At 42.9% G+C, this 22,521-nt stretch overlaps 1 protein-coding gene across 1 annotated transcript; it reads right to left on the minus strand.

Moving 5' to 3' along the window:
- Positions 1 to 1,499: 1,499 nt before the first annotated feature.
- smdt1a (single-pass membrane protein with aspartate-rich tail 1a) lies at positions 1,500 to 21,674 on the minus strand. The gene is made up of 3 exons (XM_043679985.2): positions 21,495 to 21,674; positions 11,454 to 11,598; positions 1,500 to 2,492 (listed from the first exon to the last, which is right to left on the minus strand). The coding sequence occupies exons 1-2, from the start codon at positions 21,654 to 21,656 to the stop codon at positions 11,461 to 11,463; spliced, it is 300 nt and encodes a 99-aa protein (XP_043535920.1). The 5' UTR covers positions 21,657 to 21,674; the 3' UTR covers positions 1,500 to 2,492; positions 11,454 to 11,460.
- Between the last annotated feature and the right edge of the window lie 847 nt (positions 21,675 to 22,521).

The raw sequence follows: 22,521 nt of genomic DNA on the forward strand, positions 1-22,521 counted from the left end.
TGCAGCAGGTCAGGCAGCATCCAGGGAACAGGAGAATCGACGTTTCGGGCATAAGCCCTTCTTCAGGAATAGGGCTTATGCCCGAAACGTCGATTCTCCTGTTCCCTGGATGCTGCCTGACCTGCTGCGCTTTTCCAGCAACGCATTTCCAGCTCTGATCTCCAGCATCTGCAGACCTCACTTTCTCCTCTGTGATTCTAGGGAGTTTGATGGTTGCTCCTGTATTCCACGTGGTCTTATTACCATTAAAATATTGCAACACACTACTTAAAGGAAATAAGAAAATATTTGCAAAGTTTTCTTAATGGCAGAGGGAGCAGTTATAGAAATGTCACAGTTGCTATGGCTCTAACGTTCTTGCCTCTTAAATTAACAAGCAATTTGAGCCTAGTTTTCAGACCAGTAGTACTGCATTAGAAAAGTCAGTGCTATTTTTCAGATGAGAGATTAAAGTGAGGTACTGCAACTATTTCAAGGCTTCAGGACTTTCTGGGATTGTGAAATGTATTTTTAAAATGTCAGAGTTAAGTGATTTTGGTCCTTTGGTCATCAGGCTGTAAAACTAATTGTTTACTTTCATGTGCAGTATTGACTTGAAACGTAAAACTTATACAGTTTATATCTTACTTAACACACATGAGCAAGGCTCAACTCTGGTTTCCTGGGAGATGTGGCAATTGTACACATTTAGTGAAGATTCACTTACGGAGGCAGTAAAGAGTCATGAAACTATTGCAAACTAACTTGATATCAGTGACAAACATGGCCAAAGGTCCCCACTGTGATATATTCTGATACTTAGTGACATAGGTTGCTGAACAGACCTCAATCTTAGGTACATAGATTATTTGACTTGCTAAACTGGCTCAACGCTATCACTTGCAAGCCAGGTAAATAAATGAATGAAGTGCCTGTTGGGGAGATGCCACCTGGAAGTGGGCAATATACAATTTTAAAAATGCACATTAAGTATTTCCAGTTTTACAAAACAAATGGAGAACCTTCTAAAGATGTGTTTGTAGGACACTGCCCATAGATGAGTGTGGACCAGTGTCCACCAGAATGATGCCAGGCTATGTGAGGCTCTTTAATGGTGATGTCAATAGCTGAGGATTGAAAAGGAAAATACGCAAGGCTTTGATATACACAATGTGGAGAAGATAATAAACACACTGGTGGTTTTAAAGTAGTCACCAAGTAAGAATTCAGAAGAAGCTGGAAAGAAGAGAATGTGGAACTCACTAGCCAGAGCGAGTGATGAAGCAAACAATTTCAATGCATTAATAACAAATACAGATGCAGGGAATAGAGGGTGACGCTGGTACTTTTATTATGAAAAGGTGGGACAGAAGCCCAAATAAATATCAGCATAGACTGATTGGGCGGAATAGCCTGGTTTATTACTATATAGCCTATACAATGTTGAAATCTTCAGTATTGTTAAAGTTGTATGACAGAGCCAATATCACAGCCTTTCAATAACATGGCAAGAGATGGACTTGGATTTGAACAAGATTTATTGCCGTGATTGACATGGTCACAGATGGTTGTAGCTCCTTCGACAACATTGGCAGCTGCAACCCAATCAAACAACACACTCAGTAAATCTTCAGACTGAGGAGGAGACTTTAATTGCATGTCATGGGGTTAAATGTTTTTATTTAAGAAAACATGCAACCCAATAAAATATAGACTGGAACAGTCCCTGGAATCAGTGTCCTTCTCATTCACATGCCACCACAAGATATAGCTAGGAACTTCTTGGTCAAAAAACAATTGTGTTCATGTCCATCTCTAAATATCAAATCTTACAACAGCTCTGATTATTTTAGGTACAAACAGTTTACTCAATTAAGTTTCAGTTCACTTGATACTTCTGAAATTCAGATACTGAAGATCATAACTTGAATGACTGTAAACATTTAAAGCTTTTATTTTTTTTTGAAATAATTATATTCAATTGTATTTAAACTCCCTGGAATGATGTAAAACATGAGGGCTGTACTGCAAAATGCATTTTAAATCTAAAGATCCTTTTGTCTTCACCCTACTGTCAATGGGCAAACCATGTCCACACTCAAAGCTAGGGACCACTACAGTTCAAATTAAAGAATGCACACAACATGTATACAGATCAGGCTGCAGCCTGTCTCAAAATTTAAAAAGATAACCTGTTATTATAGATCCATATTTGAGTCAATGTCTCAAGGAAAACAGAGAAGGGGAATGTTTTTTCAGAACAGGGAGGAGAAACAAATTGAAAAACTCCGTTCAGTGCAATGCACATAACCCATCAGAATGGACACGCTCTTTAAAAGTCTAAATTTTCCCTTAAGCACACATTATATACAACACATGCAAAATATTGAGAAGTTTTCATTCTCTCAGGGTCTTGTGTTTCCTAGCCAAAGCTTCAGATACAGGAATATGTACAGTTAGTCGTTACTATAGTGTGCAGTCCAATGAGAGCAGCTCTAAGTCACAGCAGAAATCTGAAAGACAAAAGATGAGAGTTTGTTTCACTGCATTTCAAAACGTTTTTAATCCCACAAATTGTTGACTTGGAGGTGAGGTGGTGGTCTGGTGAGCAAATGGGTGACACATTAGAATCTATTATCACACTGCAACTCACCTTTCCAGAGATGATGGCTTACTTGGGATACTGGATGGAAAGATCCTTAAGAGGCAGATTTTACCTTTGGATGACCCAGCTAACCATCCTAATAATAGCATGGTTTTGGTCAGGGTCAGGAATTTCATTCGGTGTTAGTTCAGTCATGTGAGTTTCGACTTCAACTTCAAATGCAGATCTAGAAATCAGCCCTGACCCACATTTTGTCCTGCACTCAACAAGACAATTTGCAAGAATACCAATTTGAAGGGAAAAAATCCAACATTCATACACTATGAGAGGAGAGTGCTGACTGTTTGGCAAGTGGACTCTGGTAGCAGGCATTTTCATGGAAAATACAATAGTTAAATAATTGTCAGTTAAGTGCCAAGCTTGGTTTGATTCTGATTAGTCAAGGGTGTTTCCTGAGAAATCAACCCAGCAAATGGTGGTCCTTCATTTTGCAGAGTTGAAATAAGAGCAATGTTCTTTCCATCCAAAAAGAACAGGACCCTTTGGTTGATAAGTAGACCATGTAACGATTAATCATGATTAAGCTACATGTCAACACAATCATCACTCAACTATTAATTTTGGGTTTTCCCTTAAAATTGGTATTCGTGCAAACTGTTCAAGACAAATAAATTTCAATTGTGTCTTTATTCAGCAGTACTCCGGTTCTGTACTCCATTATCTTAAAAGCAGCAATGCTACCTTGCTCCACATGGGAGCGAGTTCCACCCCCTCAGTGCATATTTATCCTACCTTATTTTGGACTCAGCCACAAGTGAAAACAGTTTTCCCACATCAACTCAACTGAAGTCCGTCATTGCATTGCAAACCTCTAACCCCCTGTCACTTTTCATATTTGAAACTCATAAAAAAAGTGTTTCTGTACTTTCATTTTAAAATATTCTTAGTGTTATACAGAGGAACCTTGATTATCCATATACCAATTATCCGAAAATCGGTCCCGACAGAAACATTACATCAAAGACGTGTGTCAACACTGATCGCATCTTTTGTTTACAGGGATTAAATGTGCTGCAAAGAACAGTCCTGGACCGATGGTAGCGCAGGCACCCTTTCTAAATGACTGACCTCTACACCCCCTGCCCCCGCCCCCCCCACACACACACACACACACACACACACAGGCGTGTACGTTAAACCCCCCTTCTCCAGATATTCTCTCCAACATTGTCCTGTACAGGGCAAAGGTGGAACCTGTCAAAAGGTTTCAATGAAAAGTTGTCTATTTGTCTGTGCGCACATGTGGATGCTATTTGGAGAGTCTACCCCCCAAAAGGCAGCAGCAGTCTTGTAGGTGTCCAGTCCAGCTGCCCTGGAGAAGAGGCGGGTGGAAGGGGGTCACACAGTGGGTGGGGTGGGCAGTGTTGGGGGCGGTGGCTCACGCGCTGCATGCTGCTGCTAATCTCCTGAACGGGGAGCAGATTTAATAGAGAACTCAAAGCCCCAGAGGAAAGGCATTGAATCGATTAACCGAATAATCAATTATCCAAATGAAAGAGTGCACACCCATCTCATTCGGATTATCGAGGTTCCTCTGTAATCTGTTTCCAAAGCCACCTACTGTGTGAATCATCAGGATGAAGACATGTAATTTTAGATGGTTAGAATTAGGTTCCTTTTTCGACTGTGATGCCAACTCAAGTTAAAAAAAAAAGTCAATTTAGTTTTATAATGAATGATTTATTTTGATACAATCACAATGAAGTATAAAGTAATTGTATAGGAATTCTATCTGTATTACACTCTGTACTGCAGAGTCCTGAACTATGGAACAGCAACACATCAGTGTGACAGAAATTCCACCAATGTATCCACTGCATCCTTCAATGCTGTTACCATCAATCAAATGGTAGTCTCCTTCTTAAATTCAATTCCACACGTGTACAGATAAAATTCCTGCAAAACCAACTATGATGGACTGGACACTGTTCAGACAGTGAAAACTGTGTCCTCCACCAATTTCTGTTTATCCACTCTCCAGCATTCCAAAGGCAGGGCAAAGGAAACACTTCACATACTTATAGTCAGAGTCATAAGGTATTGCATTAGAAATAAGATGGATGAGCTTGAGGCTCTTGGAAATTGGCAGATATTGTGGGGATAACTGAGACGTGGCTTCAAGTGGACAGGGCCTGGGAAATAAATATTCAAGGCTACACGTGCTATTGTAAGGACAGACTGATGGGCAGAGGGGGTGGGGTGGCCATGTTGGTAAGGGATGATATGCAGTCCCTCGCGCGGGGGGACCTAGAATCAGGGGATGTAGAGTCAGTGTGGATAGAGCTGAGAAATACGAAGGGTAAAAAGACCCTCTTGGGAGTTATCTACAGGCCCCCAAACAGTAGTCTGGATGTCGGATGTAAGTTGAATCAGGAGCTGAAATTGGCCTGTCGCAAAGATGTTACTACAGTTGTTATGGGGGATTTTAACATGCAGGTAGACTGGGAGAATCAGGATGGTATTGGACCTCAAGAAAGAGACTTTATGGAGTGCCTCGGAGATGGATTCTTAGAACAGCTGGTGCTGGAGCCGACCAGGGAGAAGGCAATTCTGGATCTGGTATTGTGCAACGAACCAGAATTGGTCAGAGACCTCGAAGTGAAGGAGCCATTGGGAAGTAGTGACCATAATACAATAAGCTTCAATCTGCAATTTGAGAGGGAGAGGGTACAATCGGAAGTGACAATATTTCTGTTGAATAAAGGGAACTATGGAGCTATGAGGGAGGAGCTGGCCAAAGTTCAGTGGTGCAATACCTTAGCAGGGATGACAGTGGAGGAACAATGGCAGATATTTCTGTGTATAATGCAGAAGATGCAGGATCAGTTCATTCCTAAAAGGAAGAAAGATCCTAGGAGAAGGCATGGGTGGCTGTGACTGACGAGGGAAGTTAAGAAACATATAAAGTTAAAAGAGAAAAAGTATAACATAGCAAAGATAAGTGGGAAAACGGAGGACTGGGAAACTTTTAATGAACAACAGAGGATTACTAAGAAGGAAATACGCAGGGAAAAAATGAGGTACGAAGGTAAACTGGCCAATAATATAAAGGAGGATAGTAAAAGTTTTTTTAGGTATGTGAAAGGCAAAAAAATGGTTAAAACTAAAATTGGGCCCTTGAAGACAGAAACGGGAATATATTATGGGGAACAAAGAAATGGCAGAAGAATTGAATTGGTACTTCATATCTGTGTTCACTGGGGAAGACACAAGCAATCTCCCTGAGGTAACAGTGACTGAAGGACCTGAACTTAAGGGAATTTATATTTGCCAGGAATTGGTGTTGGAGAGATTGTTAGGTCTGAAGGTTGATAAGTCCCCGGGGCCGGATGGTCTACATCCCAGGGTACTGAAGGAAGTGGCTCGAGAAATCGTGGATGCGATGGTGATTATTTACCAGAGTTCGATAGATTCGGGATCAGTTCCTGCGGATTGGATGGTGGCTAATGTTGTACCACTTTTTAAGAAAGGTGGGAGAGAGAAAACAGGAAATTAAAGAAGAGTTAGTCTGACCTCAGTGGTGGGAAAGATGCTGGAGTCTATTATAAAGGATGAAATTACGACACATCTGGATAGTAGTAACAGGATAGGTCAGAGTCAGCATGGATTTATGAAGGGGAAATCATGCTTGACTAATCTTCTGGAATTTTTTGAGGATGTAACTCTGAAGATGGACAAGGGAGATCCAGTAGATGTAGTGTACCTGGACTTTCAGAAAGCTTTTGATAAAGTCCCATATAGGAGGAGGTTAGTGAGCAAAATTAGGGCGCATGGTATTGGGGGCAAAGTACTAACTTGGATTGAAAGTTGGTTGGCTGATAGGAAACAAAGAGTAGTGATAAACGGCTCCATTTCGGAATGGCAGGTAGTGACCAGTGGGGTACCGCAGGGATCAGTACTGGGACCGCAGCTTTTTACAATATATGTTAATGATATAGAAGATGGTATTAGCAATAACATTAGCAAATTTGCTGCTGATACTAAGCTGGGTGGCAGGGTGAAATTTGATGAGGATATTAGGAGATTACAGGGTGACCTGGACAAGTTAGGTGAGTGGTCAGATGCATGGCAGATGCAGTTTAATGTGGATAAATGTATGGTTATCCACTTTGGTGGCAAGAAGAGGAAGGCAGATTATTACCTAAATGGAATCAATTTAGGTAAAGGGGCAGTACAGAGAGATCTGGGTGTTCTTGTACACCAGTCAATGAAGGTAAACATGCAAGTACAGCAGGTAGTGAAGAAGGCTAATAGCATGCTGGCCTTCATAACGAGAGGGATTGAGAATAGAAGGAAAGAGGTTCTTCTGCAGCTGTACAGGGCCCTGGTGAGACCACACCTGGAGTACTGTGTGCAGTTCTGGTCTCCAAATTTGAGGAAAGACATTCTGGCTATTGAGGGAGTACAGCGTAGGTTCACGAGGTCAATTCCTGGAATGGCGGGATTACCTTACACTGAAAGACTGGAGCGACTGGGCTTGTATACCCTTGAGTTTAGAAGACTGAGAGGGGATCTGATTGAGACATATAAGATTATTAAAGGATTGGACACTCTGGAGGCAGGAAACATGTTTCCGCTGATGGGTGAGTGCCGAACAGAGGACACAGCTTAAAAATACGGGGTAGACTATTTAGGACAGAGATGAGGAAAAACTTCTTCACCCAGAGAGTGGTGGCTGTGTAGAATGCTCTGCCCCAGAGGGCAGTGGAGACCCAGTCTCTGGATTAATTTAAGAAAGAGTTGGATAGAACTCTCAAGGATTGTGGAATCAAGGATTATGGAGATAAGGTAGGAACAGGATACTGATTAAGGATGATCAGCCATGATCACATTGAATGGTGGTGCAGGCTCGAAGGGCAGAATGGCCTACTCCTGCACCTATTGTCATATCTTCTTGAAGCAAGGAAATATTGACATTAATGACTGGGAGGAACTTATTACCAATCACATTAAAATTGTGACAGGTTGTCTACCAAGCTGCCTCACACTTCATGTCCAAACACCTTTATGTTGAGGCATAGCAGCAGAGAAGGGAACTAAAGCAAGTAACTCCTGCACGCTAGATCCCACTATTCTGTGGGACCATGTTGCCTCATGCCCAAAGATCCGCAGATTGAGAATTGAACGGTTTGGTCACTAAAGACCACAGTTCTGGTTGCCCAGTTATAGGAAGGATATTAATAAGCTGAACCAGAGGGTTCAGAAAAGTCTACCAGGATGATGCTGGGTATGGAAGGTTTGAGTTATAAAGAAAGACTGAGACTTTATTTCACTGGAGTGTAGCAGGTTGACAGGTGACGTTGAGAAATTTATAAAATAATGAGTATAAATAGAGTTAAGGTTAGAGGCCTTTTCCCTAGGAAGGGGAATTTCAACACTAGGGGACACATTTTTAAGGTGTGAGGAGAGAGATTTTAAAAAGACACGAGGGGCAAATCTTTTACACAGAGAATGGTTTGCGTGTGGAATGAACATCCTCAGAAGTGGTGGATGTGGGTACAATTACAATGTTTAAAACACATTTAGATAAATACATGAATAGGAAAGGTCTGGAGGGGTATGGGCTAGGGGACTAGTTTAGTTTGGAATTACGTTCAGCATGGACTGAAGGATCTATTTCCGTGCTGTATGACTCAATGACAGAAACTCAAGCCCAAGTCGATGGTATACTTCAGCTGAAGGACAGAGGGCATAATATTAGATAGTTCATACATTTAAAGCTGCACATTCAAGATAACAACCAGGTAGTCACAGTGTGCAGAAACAAGATTTTTCACAATGTGCTTTGACCAGATGAGGACACCTTTGCATTGGCTGTGACTAAACATTGATCAAAAGGTACAATGACGGAGTTGGAAAACAATTACCTGAGGTTCACTTAGCATGCTTTACTTAGAACATTCTAGAATTATTTTGCCTAAATTGCTTTCGTCTTGTTGGTCTAGAGTGAATTCACCTTCACCACACAACAAGCAAGTTGCAGCAGAACATAGTGTGTTTGAAAGCCAGTTTGGCAATGGTGATGAAAGATTGAGATATAAACAACACTTTACCTTTATATATAAAAAAAAGTTTATATTTTATACTAGCAGATATGGGTGAAAAAGTTTAGAAATTAACTAGATTAGTCTTTTCAGAACCATGACTTAAAAATCAGATTTTTTTCTCTCAATTGTGCAACTTCAAAATTCTCTACAAGGTGGCAGTGGAGGCTGATACAGATTCATTTCATGTCTAACAAGAAAACATAAATGATTTGGATGCGAGCATAAGAGGTACAGTTAGTAAGTTTGCAGATGACACCAAAAGTGAAGGTGTAGTGGACAGCGAAGAGAGTTACCTCAGATTACAACAGGATCTTGACCAGATGGGCCAATGGGCTGAGAATTGGCAGATGGAGTTTAATTCAGATAAATGCGAGGTGCTGCATTTTGGGAAAGCAAACTTTAGCAGGATGTATACGTTTAATGGTAAGGTCCTAGGGAGTGTTGCTGAACAAAGAGACCTTGGAGTGCAGGTTCATAGCTCCTTAAAGTGGAATTGCAGGTAGATAGGATAGTGAAGGCAGCGTTTGGTATGCTTTATTTTATTGGTCAGAGTATTGAGTACAGGAGTTGGGAGGTCATGTTGCAGCTTTACAGGACATTCATTAGGCCACTGTTGGAATATTGCTTGCAATTCTGGTCTCCTTCCTATTGAAAAGATGTCGTGAAACTTGAAAGGGTTCAGAAAAAATTTACAAGGATGTTTCCAGGGTTGGAGGATTTGAGCTACAGGGAGAGGCTAAACAGGCTGGGGCTGTTTTCCCTGGAGCGTTGGAGGCTGAGGGATGACCTTACAGAGGCTTACAAAATTATGAGGGGCATGGATAGGGTAAATAGACAAAATCTTTTCTCTGGGGTCAGGGAGTCCAGAACTAGAGGGCATAGGTTTAGGGTGAGAGTGGAATGATATAAAAGAGATCTAAGGAGCAATGTTTTCACATAGAGGGTGGTACGGGTAAGGAATGAGCTGCCAGAGGATGTGGTGGAGGCTGGTATAATTGCAACATTTAAGAGGCATTTGGATGGGTATATGAATAGGAAGGGTTTGGAGGGATATGGGCCGGGTGCTGGCAGGTGGGACTAGATTGGGTTGGGATATCTGGTCGGCATGGACGGGTTGGACTGAAGGGTCTATTTCCATGCTATACATCTCTATGACTTTAAGAATCTAAGTGATTGGGAAGGTGGAATTTGAAACAGATGAGCCATGACCTTACTGATTGCAAGAGTAGGCTCAAAGATCAACTTCTACTTATAAAGTCATAGAGCTGTACTGCACAGAGACAGACCCTTTGGTCCAACTCGTCCATGGCGAACAAATGTCCTAAATGGATCCAAGTCCCATTTTCCAGCACTTGGTCCATATTCCTCTAAACTCTTCATAAAGAAGAAGCAGGAGTAGGTCATCTGGCCCCTCGAGCTGCTCCGCAATTACCATGGCTGATGTTTTCATGGCCTCTGCTCCACTTACCCGCCCTCTCACCATAACCCTTAACTCTTTTATTGTTGAAAAAAAAAATCTACCTTAGCTTTAAAAACGTTCACTGAAATAGCATCAACTACTTCACTGGGCAGGGAATTCCACAAATTCCCAACCCTCTGGGTGAAGAAATTCCTTCTCAATTCAGTCCAAAAGCTGCTTCTCCTCATTTTGAGGCTGTGCCCTCTTGTCCTAGTTTCGCTTGCCACCCCGTGGAAACATCCTCTCTGTTTTATCTATTCCCTTCATAATTTTACATGTTTCTATAAGATTCCCCCCCCCCCAATCATTCTTCTAAATTCCAATGAATATAATCCCATCTACTCAGTGTCTCCTCATAAGCCAATCCCGCTCAACTCCAGAATCAATCCAGTGAACCTCCTCTGCACCCCTTCCAGTGCCAGTACATCCTTTCTCAAGTAAGGCGACCAAAACTATATACAGTACTCCAGGTGTGACCTCACCAGCATTCTATACAGCTGCAACGTGACCTCTGCTTTAGCAATGAAGGACAAAATTCCATTTGCTTTAATTTCTTGTACCTGCAGACCAACCTTCTGTGATTCATGCACAAGGATATCCAAGTCCCTCTGCATAGCAGCATGCTGCAACTTTATACCATACTAGTCCTTTTTACTGTTACTCCTACCAAAATGGATGACTTCACATTTATTAACATTGTACTCCACTTGCCAGACCTTTGCCCACTCAAAGTATTTATGTTCCTCTGCAAAGTTTCACAGTCCTCTGCACATTTTGCTCTGCCACTCCTCTTAATATTATCCACAAACTTTGACAATGTACACGTGGTCCCCAACTCCAAGTCATCTATATAAATTGTGAATAACTGCAGTCCAAACACTGATCCCGAAGGCTCACCACTAATTACTGATTGCCAACCAGAAAAGCACTAACTTATCCCCACTCTTTGCCTCCTGTTAGACAACTTCTCTATCCATGCTCATACTTTACCCTTAACGCCATGCATCCTTATCTTATGCAGCACCTATTAGTGTACCCATCCGGGTGCCTTTTAAACGTTTGTAATTATACCAGCCTCCACCACTTCCTCTAGCAGCTCATTCTATACACGCACCACCTTCTGCGTGAAAAGGTTGTCCCTCAGGTCCCTTTTAAATCTTTCCCCTCTCACCTTAAACCTATGCCCTTTAGTTTTGAACTCACCTCGCCTGGGAAAACAATCTTGGCTGTTTGACAATTTCACATTTGTCCAGTCAGAAAGAGCCAGCAGTTCACGGCGAAATTGATGGAAATGCTTCTTTACCTGTTAGTTAATCATCGTCATCATCATCCACTGGGACAAAAATATCATGTTCCTCCAGTAGTGAAGCGAAGCTCTTGCTGATCTGAGTGCCCATGTACAGAAAAGGGATGACCACAATAAAGACTTTCATGAGACCAAAGGGAGTCTGTGCAGGAGAAAACAGAACCTTAAAACACATTCTCATGCAACTCAACAGATGTCAACTCTGTGCAGTTCCACTGATGGAGAAAGTCGTGGGTGTGGGTGCAAATACAATGTTTGAAAGACATTTGGATAAGTACGTGAATAGGAAAGGTTTGGAGGGATATGGGCCAGGGAGATGGGACTAGTTCTGTTTGGAATTATGTTTGGCATGGACTGGTTGAACCGAAGGGTCTGTTTCCATGCTTTTGATTAGATTAGATTACTTAGTGTGGAAACAGGCCCTTCGATCCTCCGAAGAGCAACCCACCTAGACCCATTCCCCTACATTTACCCCTTCACCTAACACTACGGGCAATTTAGCGTGGCCAATTCACCTAACCTGTGTGGGAGGAAACTGGAGCACCCGGAAGAAATCCACACAGACACGGGGAGAATGTGCAAACTCCACACAGACAGTTGCCTGAGGTGGGAATTGAACCCAGGTCTCTGGTGCTGTGAGGTAGCAGTGTTAACCACTGAGCCACCGTGCCACCTATGCTGTATGACTCTATGATAGAGTGTCTGTTTTGCATGATCCAAGGTAACATTTGTGGCCTATTCACAGTGGAGTCTTATCTCACCTCAGCTACCAAGCAGTCAGGCAGAAGGCATTAGCCCTGGTTCAGCAGATAGCACGAAAGTCAGAAAGGACAAGTCCAGCTCCAGAAACTTCAACTGATAAGGCTAACACTCCGGTGCAGCAATGTGGATGTGCTGCACTGACATCAAATGCCATTTTTCAGCTGACATATTAAATACCCCTTATGTACCCCTCTGGAGGGTAGGAGATCCCATGATCTTTATTTCAAAGTGGTGCAGGAAGAGCACTCTCCCCATGTCCTTGCCTCTACTACTTCTCACAGCCAACATCACAAAAGAAATCTCAGCATTACCACACTGCTGTTTGTTGGAGCTGACAGTGCAAAAATCATCTGCATTACAACAATACAAACATCTCAATCTCTTTTAAAGATAAAAGCCTCCTCTTGTTACATCGCTCTTTGTCTTTCACTCTTGGCTCTGTGTGTCTGATGCTTATACTGTTGCTGGTCATGATATTTGTGACTAACTCAGACTCCTAATCCTTTCTGCAAGGAAACTGTGGAGAGAGTGTGGTGCTGGAAAAGCACAGCAGGTCATGCAGCATCTGAGGAGCAGAAGAATCGACATTTTGGGCATAAGGCCTTCATCTGGAATGAAGAGCTCATGCCCGAAACATCGACTCTCCTGCTCCTCGGATGCTGCCTGACCTGCTGTGCTTTTCCAGCACCACACTCTCGACTCTGATGTCCAGCATCTGCAGTCCTCACTTTCTCCTGCAAGAAAACTGGCCCAGGTATTTAAACTAACTAAATCCTCATTCGCAGGTCAGTGAGCCAGTTAGAATGGCTATAAAGGACAATCGCTACAAACATTTTCTTTAAAGATATCAGTCAGTGCACTTTTCTCATTTGCCTTCTTGGACATTATCCTTCACTCCATACTGGAAGCTGTGGTGTTGCTACTTGACCAAGGGGTATCTGTATTTCCTATAAAGTGTAAAGGGTCTGAGACACTGGTATAGAGTATATGGAATGAACGTTGTGTATGCCAGTACATCAAGCAAGACATAAATCAGTTTTGCAGTTGCTGTAAAATGCACAAATGGACAGATCCTTGCTGGGTTCTGCTTCCACCCAAGTCACCGTCAACTGAAATGGGTCCATTGGAGAGGAATTTTCCACCATTATATCTCTCCTAGGTGTTATGAAGATGTGGGTGTACCTTTGAGAGTTAAAAGCAGCAGAACTACTGGACACAGCACCAAGTCTTCTCAATAAGGCAACAATGTATGTAAACACTGGGTTGAACAACTCGACTAGTTAGTTGCCTGGAGATAAAAAACAAATTCAAATTCGGCCAGTTTAAATTATACCCCAATAAAAGTACCCCATTTCCAATCAAGTTTGAATTGAGTATATTGACAATCTTAAAAGCCAATGACACAATCCGATGTTCTGGGGTATAAGACCGGGTGGGGGGGGGGGAAAACTGAACAGTTGAGAGCAGAACTGCCAAGCCTAACATGTCCCAGACTACTTGAAAACAAACATCTCTCTTAAAAGTATCTTTTCGATCAGTAACATGTGATGTAGAAATTCTTAACAAGGAGAAAAGACAACACAGGGAGATCTGAAGATAAGAACCTAAAACTGCCTACACAGAGTCACAGAGATGTGCAGCATATAAACAGACCCTTCGGTCCAACCCATCCATGCCGGCCAGATATCCCAACCCAATCTAGTCCCACCTGCCAGCACCCGGCCCATATCCCTCCAAACCCTCCTATTCATATATACATCCAAATGCCTCTTAAATGTTGCAATTGTACCAGCCTCCACCACTTCCTCTGGCAGCTCATTCCATACCCGTATCACAGTCTGTGTGAAAACGTTGCCCCTCAGGTCTCTTTTATATATCTTTCCCCTCTCATCCTAAACCTATGCCCTCTAGTTCTGGACTCCCCAACCCCAGGGAAAAGACTTGGCCTATTTATCCTATCCATGCCCCTCAATTTTGTAAACTCTGTAAGGTCACCCCTCAGCTTCCGACACTCCAGGGAAAATAGCCCCAGCCTGTTCAGCCTCTCCCTGTAACTCAAATCCTCCAACCCTGGCAACATCCTTGTAAATCTTTTCTGAACCCTTTCAAGTTTCATAACATCTTTCCGATAGGAAGGAGACCAGAATTACACACAATATTCAAACAGTGGCCTAACCAATGTCCTGTATACAGCAGCAACATGACCTCCCAACTCCTGTACTCAATACTCTGGCCAATAAACAAAAGCACACCAAATGCCTTCCTCACTATCCTATCTACCTGCAAACCCACTCTAAAGGAGCTATGTTCCTGCACTCCAAGGTCTCTTTGTTCAGCAACACTCCCTAGGACCTTACCATTAAGTGTATAAGGCCTGCTAAGATTTGCTTTCCCAAAATGCTGCACCTCTCATTTATCTGAATTAAACTCCATCTTCCACTTCTTAGCCCATTGGCCCATTCTGTTGTAAAGATCCTGTTGTAATCTGAGGTAACCCTTTTCGCTGTCCACTACACCTCCAATTTTGGTATCCTCTGCAAACTTACTAACTGTAAGTCTTATGCTCGCATCCAAATCATTTATTTAAATGACAAAAAGTAGAGGACCCAGCACCAATCCTTGTGGCACTCCACTGGTCACAGGCCTCCAGTCTGAAAAACAACCCTCCACCACCACCCTCTGTCTTCTACCTTTGAGCCAGTTCTGTATCCAAATGGCTAGTTCTCCCTGTATTCTGAGAGATCTAACGTTGCTAATCAATCTCCCTTGATTTCCCACACACAAAGCCATGTTGACTGTCCCTAATCAGTCCTTGCCTCTCCAAATACATGTACATTCTGTTCCTCAGGATTCCCTCCAACAACTTGCCCACCACCAACGTCAGGCTCACCAGTCTATAGTTTCCTGGCTTATCCTTACCACCCTTCTTAAACAGTGGCACCACGTTAGCCAACGTCCAGTCTTCCGGCACCTCACCTGTGCCTATCGATGATATAAATATCTCAGCAAAGGGCCCAGCAATCACTTTAGCTTCCCCCAGAGTTCTAGGGTACACTTGATCAGATCCTGGGTAGATATGAAGTGTTGTTTTGTGAATCTTAATTAGGAGTTTTATCGGACTATTATTATAGAAAGGAAGGTAAAAGATAACTAGAGAAAGAAATTGTAAGTAGTGGTTAGTTAAGTATTCGCTGTTATACTTTAAGAAATAAAGTTGTCAATTTTTACTTTACATGTTTCTTGGCCACTCAAATTTTTTTTTTTTTTTTACAGATTACTGCATGGGATAAATCTTTTCTGTGTTGCTGGTTTTAAATTAAGCAGGAGAGTTTACCCAGTGTCGTAACACTCAGAATTGCCTTATGATTCTGAGCTCAGTGGGCAACGACAAAAAAAAAGGTCTGAAAATTAAATCATCAATCACAAATAGATGTGAAGATAATTTGGTGACACGTAATTTCACCATTCCACAGTAAATGCACATGCTTCCAGGCCATTTCAACCAGGTTGAATTATTCGACTTCAAGTGTATAGAAATGTTATTTTACGCTTCATTACTTTATTTTACCATAAGGACTGACACAAATGAATTCTGTGCACAAGGTGACCACTGCATTTCAGCAGTCCATTCTAATAATAAAACGTGACTTAGCTAGATTGTGTACATGTGAAGAAGGTGTGAACCCATTGCTTCACAAGCTATTTTCCATTGTCAGTTCAAGTGTAATCAAGGGCTTATGCCCGAAATGTCGATTCTCCTGTTCCCTGGATGCTGCCTGACCTGCTGCGCTTTTCCAGCAAGTGTAATCAGGGTTATCAAAGATAGGTGCCACAAGGCATGAACAAATATTTATTTAAAACTACAGGAAAAATTAACATGATTCAAGAGTCCAGAAAAAGGTAAGGAATGTCAGATCAGCCAGGATCCAATGCTTCAGCAGACTCAAGGAGCCAAATGGCCTGATCCTGTTCCTATTCCTTATGATCTTATGAAAACAAGACAGTAATAAGGTGTACGTAGTTTGGAATATCAAGAATTAGTTTCACTCTATTTCTTTTGTGAAGATAGGTTGAACAGGATGAGGATTTCCTCCAGTGGAGTTCAGAAGAATGAAAGGTGACAAACAAGATGCTGAGGAGACCATTAGATTCTGAGACAATGTTGATGATGCCCCTTGTTCCCTGGCCTTTATCAAAGAAATGTTTGAGAGTAGGGCCTGTTTATTGTAAATGCCATCATCATCAAATGGAGCAACATGCAGGATGCAGAATCGTGGCCAGTTGGCATGACTGAGCTCAGTCAGTGTCTCAGCAAAGAAGGGGATCATTCTTTTATAAGCAGTGATGGTGAGGGGCGCACAAGATTCAGCCCATCATTTTTACTTGGCTGCTCAGATAAATCTCATCTGCACATTCCTGCCTTTTCATTACAAATCTAGATTTCCTGTTTAAAATGGTGACAAAATGTCTGAAATCAAACCTTCCAGCTCAGCGAGCAAACCTACATCCAGAAACTCAACCTGAACGACAAATCTTCTCAAAACTCACTGTTTAAAAATCTGTTATCTCAGCCATGAATATACTCAACAAACCAGCCTGGACTGCTCTCTGTAGTAAAGAATTCTGTAGATTCACGACCCTCTGATAAAAGAAACACCTTTTCATCAGTATCTTAAATGGACAACCACCGACACTGAGATCATGCCCTGTGAGCCTAACAACCTCGCCTCATCCACCCTGTCAAGTCTCCTATGAATCTTGACTCTCAGTAAGGTAGCATTTTTCCAAACTTCGGTGATTACAGGTCCACCCTACTCGACTTCACCTCCATAACTTAGGATAAACCTAATGAACCTTTCTAGCCGGCCTCCATCTTACCTAAAATAAAGGGACCAAAATTGTTAACCACACTTTATATTTCTGACTAGATTGTGGAAAGTTTGCAGCAATCTTTAAAAGCAAATTACCAAAGCTCATTGTAAGTGGTGTTTACACTGCTGCTTTTCTCGATCAGAGGGGGAGGTTGATTGCCGATGGGCTGGCACTCACTTGTAGAAGTTGTTGCTTGGTTTGTGGAGTAGTGACTAGGTGTGGATGACAAATGCCATCTGCCTGCCAACACTAATGTAATTGGTTTCTATGAAAATTGGTGGACACAAACAATATTGCCAGAAACCTTTGATGTCTGTCTGTCTCTCTCGCTCTTTCTTCCTCTGCTCTGGCAAATACCTGAAGCAAGCCCGTTTAGTTAAGTTGTTGTAAATTTTAAGTCAGAGACTTTATGATGGGTGAACCAGTCACCCTGTGCATTCTGCAGGAAAGTGAAAAGTACCCAGAGAAGTGAAATTGAACAACAGTATGTCCTGGAAAGCAAAAGAATTATTGAAGTAAACCATCCCAGTTTATTTTTCTAACTAATGCCTTATGTACAGGGTGACTTATATAAGGGATTAGAGTTTTAACTAGTAGAGTTACATGCAACAATTCATACTTGTTTTTCTGTATCCTGGGTCTACCTATATGTAATAAATAGTAACTCCTGTTACATATAAAATTTGATATGTTTTCTATTAAGCTGGTTATCAGAGGATAACTGGAGAATCTTTGTGCTCTTTGCTAAAATCCTTTTAAGTGCAGTGAAGCACGACAAATATAACTACTGCCTTGTACAGTTTAAACATCACTGAAGCATAACATTCCTACATTTGTATTCAATTGTCTTTGCAATAAACAGTAACGTTCTATTGGCTTTCCTAATTACTTATCATATCTCCATAGGAGAACTTGTGCACTAAGACACTCAAATCCTTCTGTATGTCAGAGCTCTGCAATCTCTCACTAAGTATAAAACAATTTCTTTAATATTCTTCCTGCTGAAAGACACTTCACATTTTTCCACATAATATTCTATTTGCCAGATATCTGACCACAGAACCCACTTTTGCGTCAGCAGCAAATTCAGTTACCATATCTTTGATCCCTTTATATGAATTCTGAAAGGTTAAGGCCCGAGCACTGTGGCAAAACTCATCATAAGATTGCAACAAACATGAGTGAGAGTAAAGAAAATTCCTTCCCCTCTCCACCGTGCGGTAGACCTCTTATTTTACAGCACGCCTCTGGCTCCAGATTTCGCTAGACCTAAAGACTAACTATATAAGCCATTTGCAGCTCTTTTGTCCAGAAACAAAAAGCATAGGGATGACCTAATTGAGGCCTTTAAATTATGAAGGGAAATATCCAACACTGAGTTTAATAATTACAGAATTTTCCCAATAGCAACTGTTAATGACAATTCTTTGTGGTATTTACACTTCCTCCAGACTCAATTATTCTTCCACGATAATGGCAGGGTGGCAAGTGTTACCGAACAAAAGAGACCTACAGGAGCAGGTTCATAGTTCCTTGATAATGGAGTCACTGGCAGACAGGATAGTGAACACAGCAATTTCTATGAAATTTGGTATACTTGTCTTTAGTGGGCGGCACGGTGGCACAGTGGTTAGCACTGCTGTCTCACAGCGCCAGAGACCCGGGTTCAATTCCCGACTCAGGCGACTGACTGTGTGGAGTTTGCACATTCTCCCCGTGTCTGCGTGGGTTTCCTCCGGGTGCTCCGGTTTCCTCCCACAGTCCAAAGATGTGCAGGTCAGGTGAATTGGCCATGCTAAATTGCCCCTAGTGTTAGGTAAAAAGGTGTAAATGTAGGGGTATGGGTGGGTGGCGGGTCGGTGTGGACTTGTTGGGCCGAAGGGCCTGTTTCCACACTGTAAGTAATCTAATCTAATCTAATCTAATTATTGGTCAGTGTATTGAGTATGGGAATTGAGATGCCACATTGGTGAGGCCACTTTTAGAATACTGCATTCAATTCTGGTCTCCCTGCTAATAGGAAAGATGTTATTAAGCTTGAAAGGGTTCAGTGAAGATTTACAAAGAATTTGCCAAGGTTGGAGGATTTGAAGCAAAGGGAGAGGCTGGATATGCTGGGGCTATTTTCCCTGGAGTGTCATAGGCTGAGGGGTGACCTTAGAGAAGTTTACAAAATTATGAGGAGCGTAGATAGAGTGAACAGCAAAGGTATTTTGTCAGGGATATAGGAGTCCAAAACTAAAGAACACAGACTTAAAGCAAGAGGGGAAAGATTTAAAAGGGACTTAAAGGATAACTTTTTCCACGCTTGCATGGAATAACCTGCCAGAGAATGTGGTGGAGGCTAGTACATTTAAAAGGCATCTGGATGGATTTATGAATGGGAAGGGCTTGGAGGGATAGAGGCCAAATGCTGTCAAGTGGGCTAGATTAATTTTGTATATCTCGTCAGCTTGGACGAGTTGAACCAAAGGGTCTGTTTCCATGCTGTACGTCTCTGACTCTGATGTGGAGTTGCTGGTGTTGGACTGGGGTGGACAAGGTCAAAAGTCAGATGACATTAGGTTATAATCCAACAGGTTTATTTCACCTGACGAAGGGGAAATGCTCTGAAAGGTTGGACCCCACATAAACCTGTTGGACTATAACCTGGTGCCATCTGACTTCTCCAGTTCCACAGTGGAGGACAGTTCCACCACAGAAGCTACCTGGATTAAACCTCCTCCCACCCTGCCTCCTGCAAAAAAATGCTATTCCTTATTCGCAATTCCTCCGCCTCTGCTCCCAGGAGTATCAGTTCCACCACAGAACACACCAAATGGCCTCTTTCTCTAAAGACTGCAATTTCCCCTCCCATGAGGTTGATGATGCACTCCAGCGCATCTCATCCACTTCCCACACCTCTGCCCTTGGACTCCACCCCTCCAACCACAATAAGGACAGAATCCCCTAATCCTCACTTTCCGCCCCACCAACCTCTATTTATATTGCATCATCCTCCGTCATTTCCACCGCTTACAAACAGACCCCACCCATATATTTCCCTCCCCACCCCTACCCGCATTCTGTAAGACCTTTCCCTCCGTGACTACATCATCAGGTCCATACACTACCCCCCCGGCCCCTAACATCACACCCTCCCCTCCCCTCCCCTCCCACCACAGGAATTGCAAAACCAGCACCCGCACCTCCCCCCTCACCATCAGCCAAGGCCCCAAAGCAGCCTTCCACATCCATCAAAGTTTCACCTGCACTTCCACACATCATTTACTGTATCCGTTGCTCCCGATGCAGTCTCCTCTCCATTGGAGAGTCAGAATGCCTACTCACAGGAGCGCTTCAGAGAACATCTCCAGGACACCTGCACGAACCAACCCCACCACCCCGTGGCTGAACACTTCAACTCCCACTCCACTAAGGACATCCAAGTCCTGGGCCTCCTACATCGTCATTCCCTTACCACCCAACACCTGGAGGAAGAATGCCGCACCTTCCGTCTTGGGACCCTCCAGCCCCAGGGCATCAATGTGGATTTCACCAGTTTCCTCACTTCTCCTCCCCCACCTTATCCCAGTTCCAACCTTCTAGCTCAGCACCGCCCTCATGACTTGTCCCACTTGTCCATCTTCATTCCCACCTATCCACTCCACCCTCCCCAACAACCTATCACACCCCACCTCCATCCACCTATTGCATTCTCAGCTATCTTCCGTCCCAGCCCCCTCCCATTTCTCTCTCCACCCCAGAGACTCCCAGCCTCATTCCTGATGAAGGGCTTTTGTTCAAAACGTTTTCCTGCTCCTCGGATGCTGCCTGATTTGCTGTACTTTTCCAGCACCACACTCTTTATCTCTAATCTCCAGCATCTGCAGTCCTCACTGGCGCCTAGTCGTCTGAATTCTGTCTCTTTCTATGGTAACCATCTCCTTTTACCGACACCAACAACCCTCTCAATGCATTTTGGTTTCCAACCTGACATACCTTACCTTTTGTTTTCTCTCTCATTCCCTGCTTGGATTTTCATCATTAAAAAAAAACGGTTAACTTACAAATGCTGCCTAACCTACTGATTGTTTTCAGCATTTTCTCTTTAGGTGTCAGATTCCAAGCAGTTGTAGTATTCGACATTTCTCTCATGGGCTCCATTGATTGGCTGAACCCAAACAACCAGCGACCAGGTACTGAGGCGTCAATTGGTGGAGAGCACTGTCTATCACTGCCATTACACCAATCTGCAGGGACTAATTATGATCTATGCAGCAGTTCCGCACATCAATCGCTATCAAAGATGTCAATCATAACAGCACGCTGTCCGATTGGTTTAGAGGAGCTGTCAATCTAGCCCATACATCCGCATCTTTCCTCCACCCCCTCATACTCCCCCAGCCGGATCGCTGCGCTCACCTTGACGGGCTTGGGCAAAATAGCACCCGATTTTGACATCACCACTTTTCTAGAAGAGTTAAACTGACCCCCAGCTTTAATGTGGGGATTGAGAAGGCCCCGCGTCACCCCAGCCCGCAAGGAGCCGCCGATCCCGAGAAGAAACCGCCCGACCGCGGCCATCTTGGTGGGAGGATGATTGTGACGTCACCGGATTTTCAATGAGGCTGGTGACCTTTAACCGCGGTTGGCTGGTTTCCATGGCACCCGGTTACCATGGTGCCAGCATCAACACTATCCACAACAAGAAGCCCTCAGAGGCCTCCAAAGCAATTGTCCTGAATGGGTAGGGTTGTGCATATGTCCACCTTTTCTTGGGTAAAGGCTGAGTTAGGACAAGGCCTCACTGGATGGTGAACATGCTTGAGGGCTTGATTGCCCAGGAGGGACTGAATGGCCTGCTTTTGTCTTCAAAAGCTAGTGCTTCCAAATAAACCTGTTAGACTATAACCTGGTGTTGTGTGATTTTTAACTTTACTTTTGTTGTGCAACTTTTGTACAATCTGTGGGACCCTGTGAATCTGGACAGGGTCAACGGTTGCATCACTTCCTTCTAGAATCATAGTGTCAACATAGTTGTGTGAAAGAATAATACTTGACAAATTTCTTTTAGAATCCTGTGAGAATATAACAGGAAACCTGGACAGATTAAGAGACTGGATAATAAAATATAAAGGTTTATAAAATCATGAGGAGCATGACAAAGTCTTTTCCCTGGAATGGGGGAGTTCAAAACTAGAGGGCATAGGTTTAAGGTGAGAGGGGAGAGATTTAAAAGGGACCTAAGGGGCAACTTTTTCATGCATTATTGGAATGAGCTACCAGAGGAAGTTGGAGGCTGGTACAATTACAACATTTAAAAGGCATCTGGATGGGTATATGAATAGGAAGGATTTAGAGGGATACAGGCCAAATGCTGGTAAATGGGACTAGGTTTATTTGGGATATCTGGTTGACATGGACTTAAGGGTCTGTTACTGTGCTGTAT

The sequence above is a fragment of the Chiloscyllium plagiosum genome, unplaced genomic scaffold, assembly GCF_037043375.1.
Source record: "Chiloscyllium plagiosum isolate Xiang-an unplaced genomic scaffold, Cpla_swu_hap1 HiC_scaffold_33, whole genome shotgun sequence".
In the NCBI taxonomy this organism is placed as follows: Eukaryota; Metazoa; Chordata; class Chondrichthyes; order Orectolobiformes; family Hemiscylliidae; genus Chiloscyllium; species Chiloscyllium plagiosum.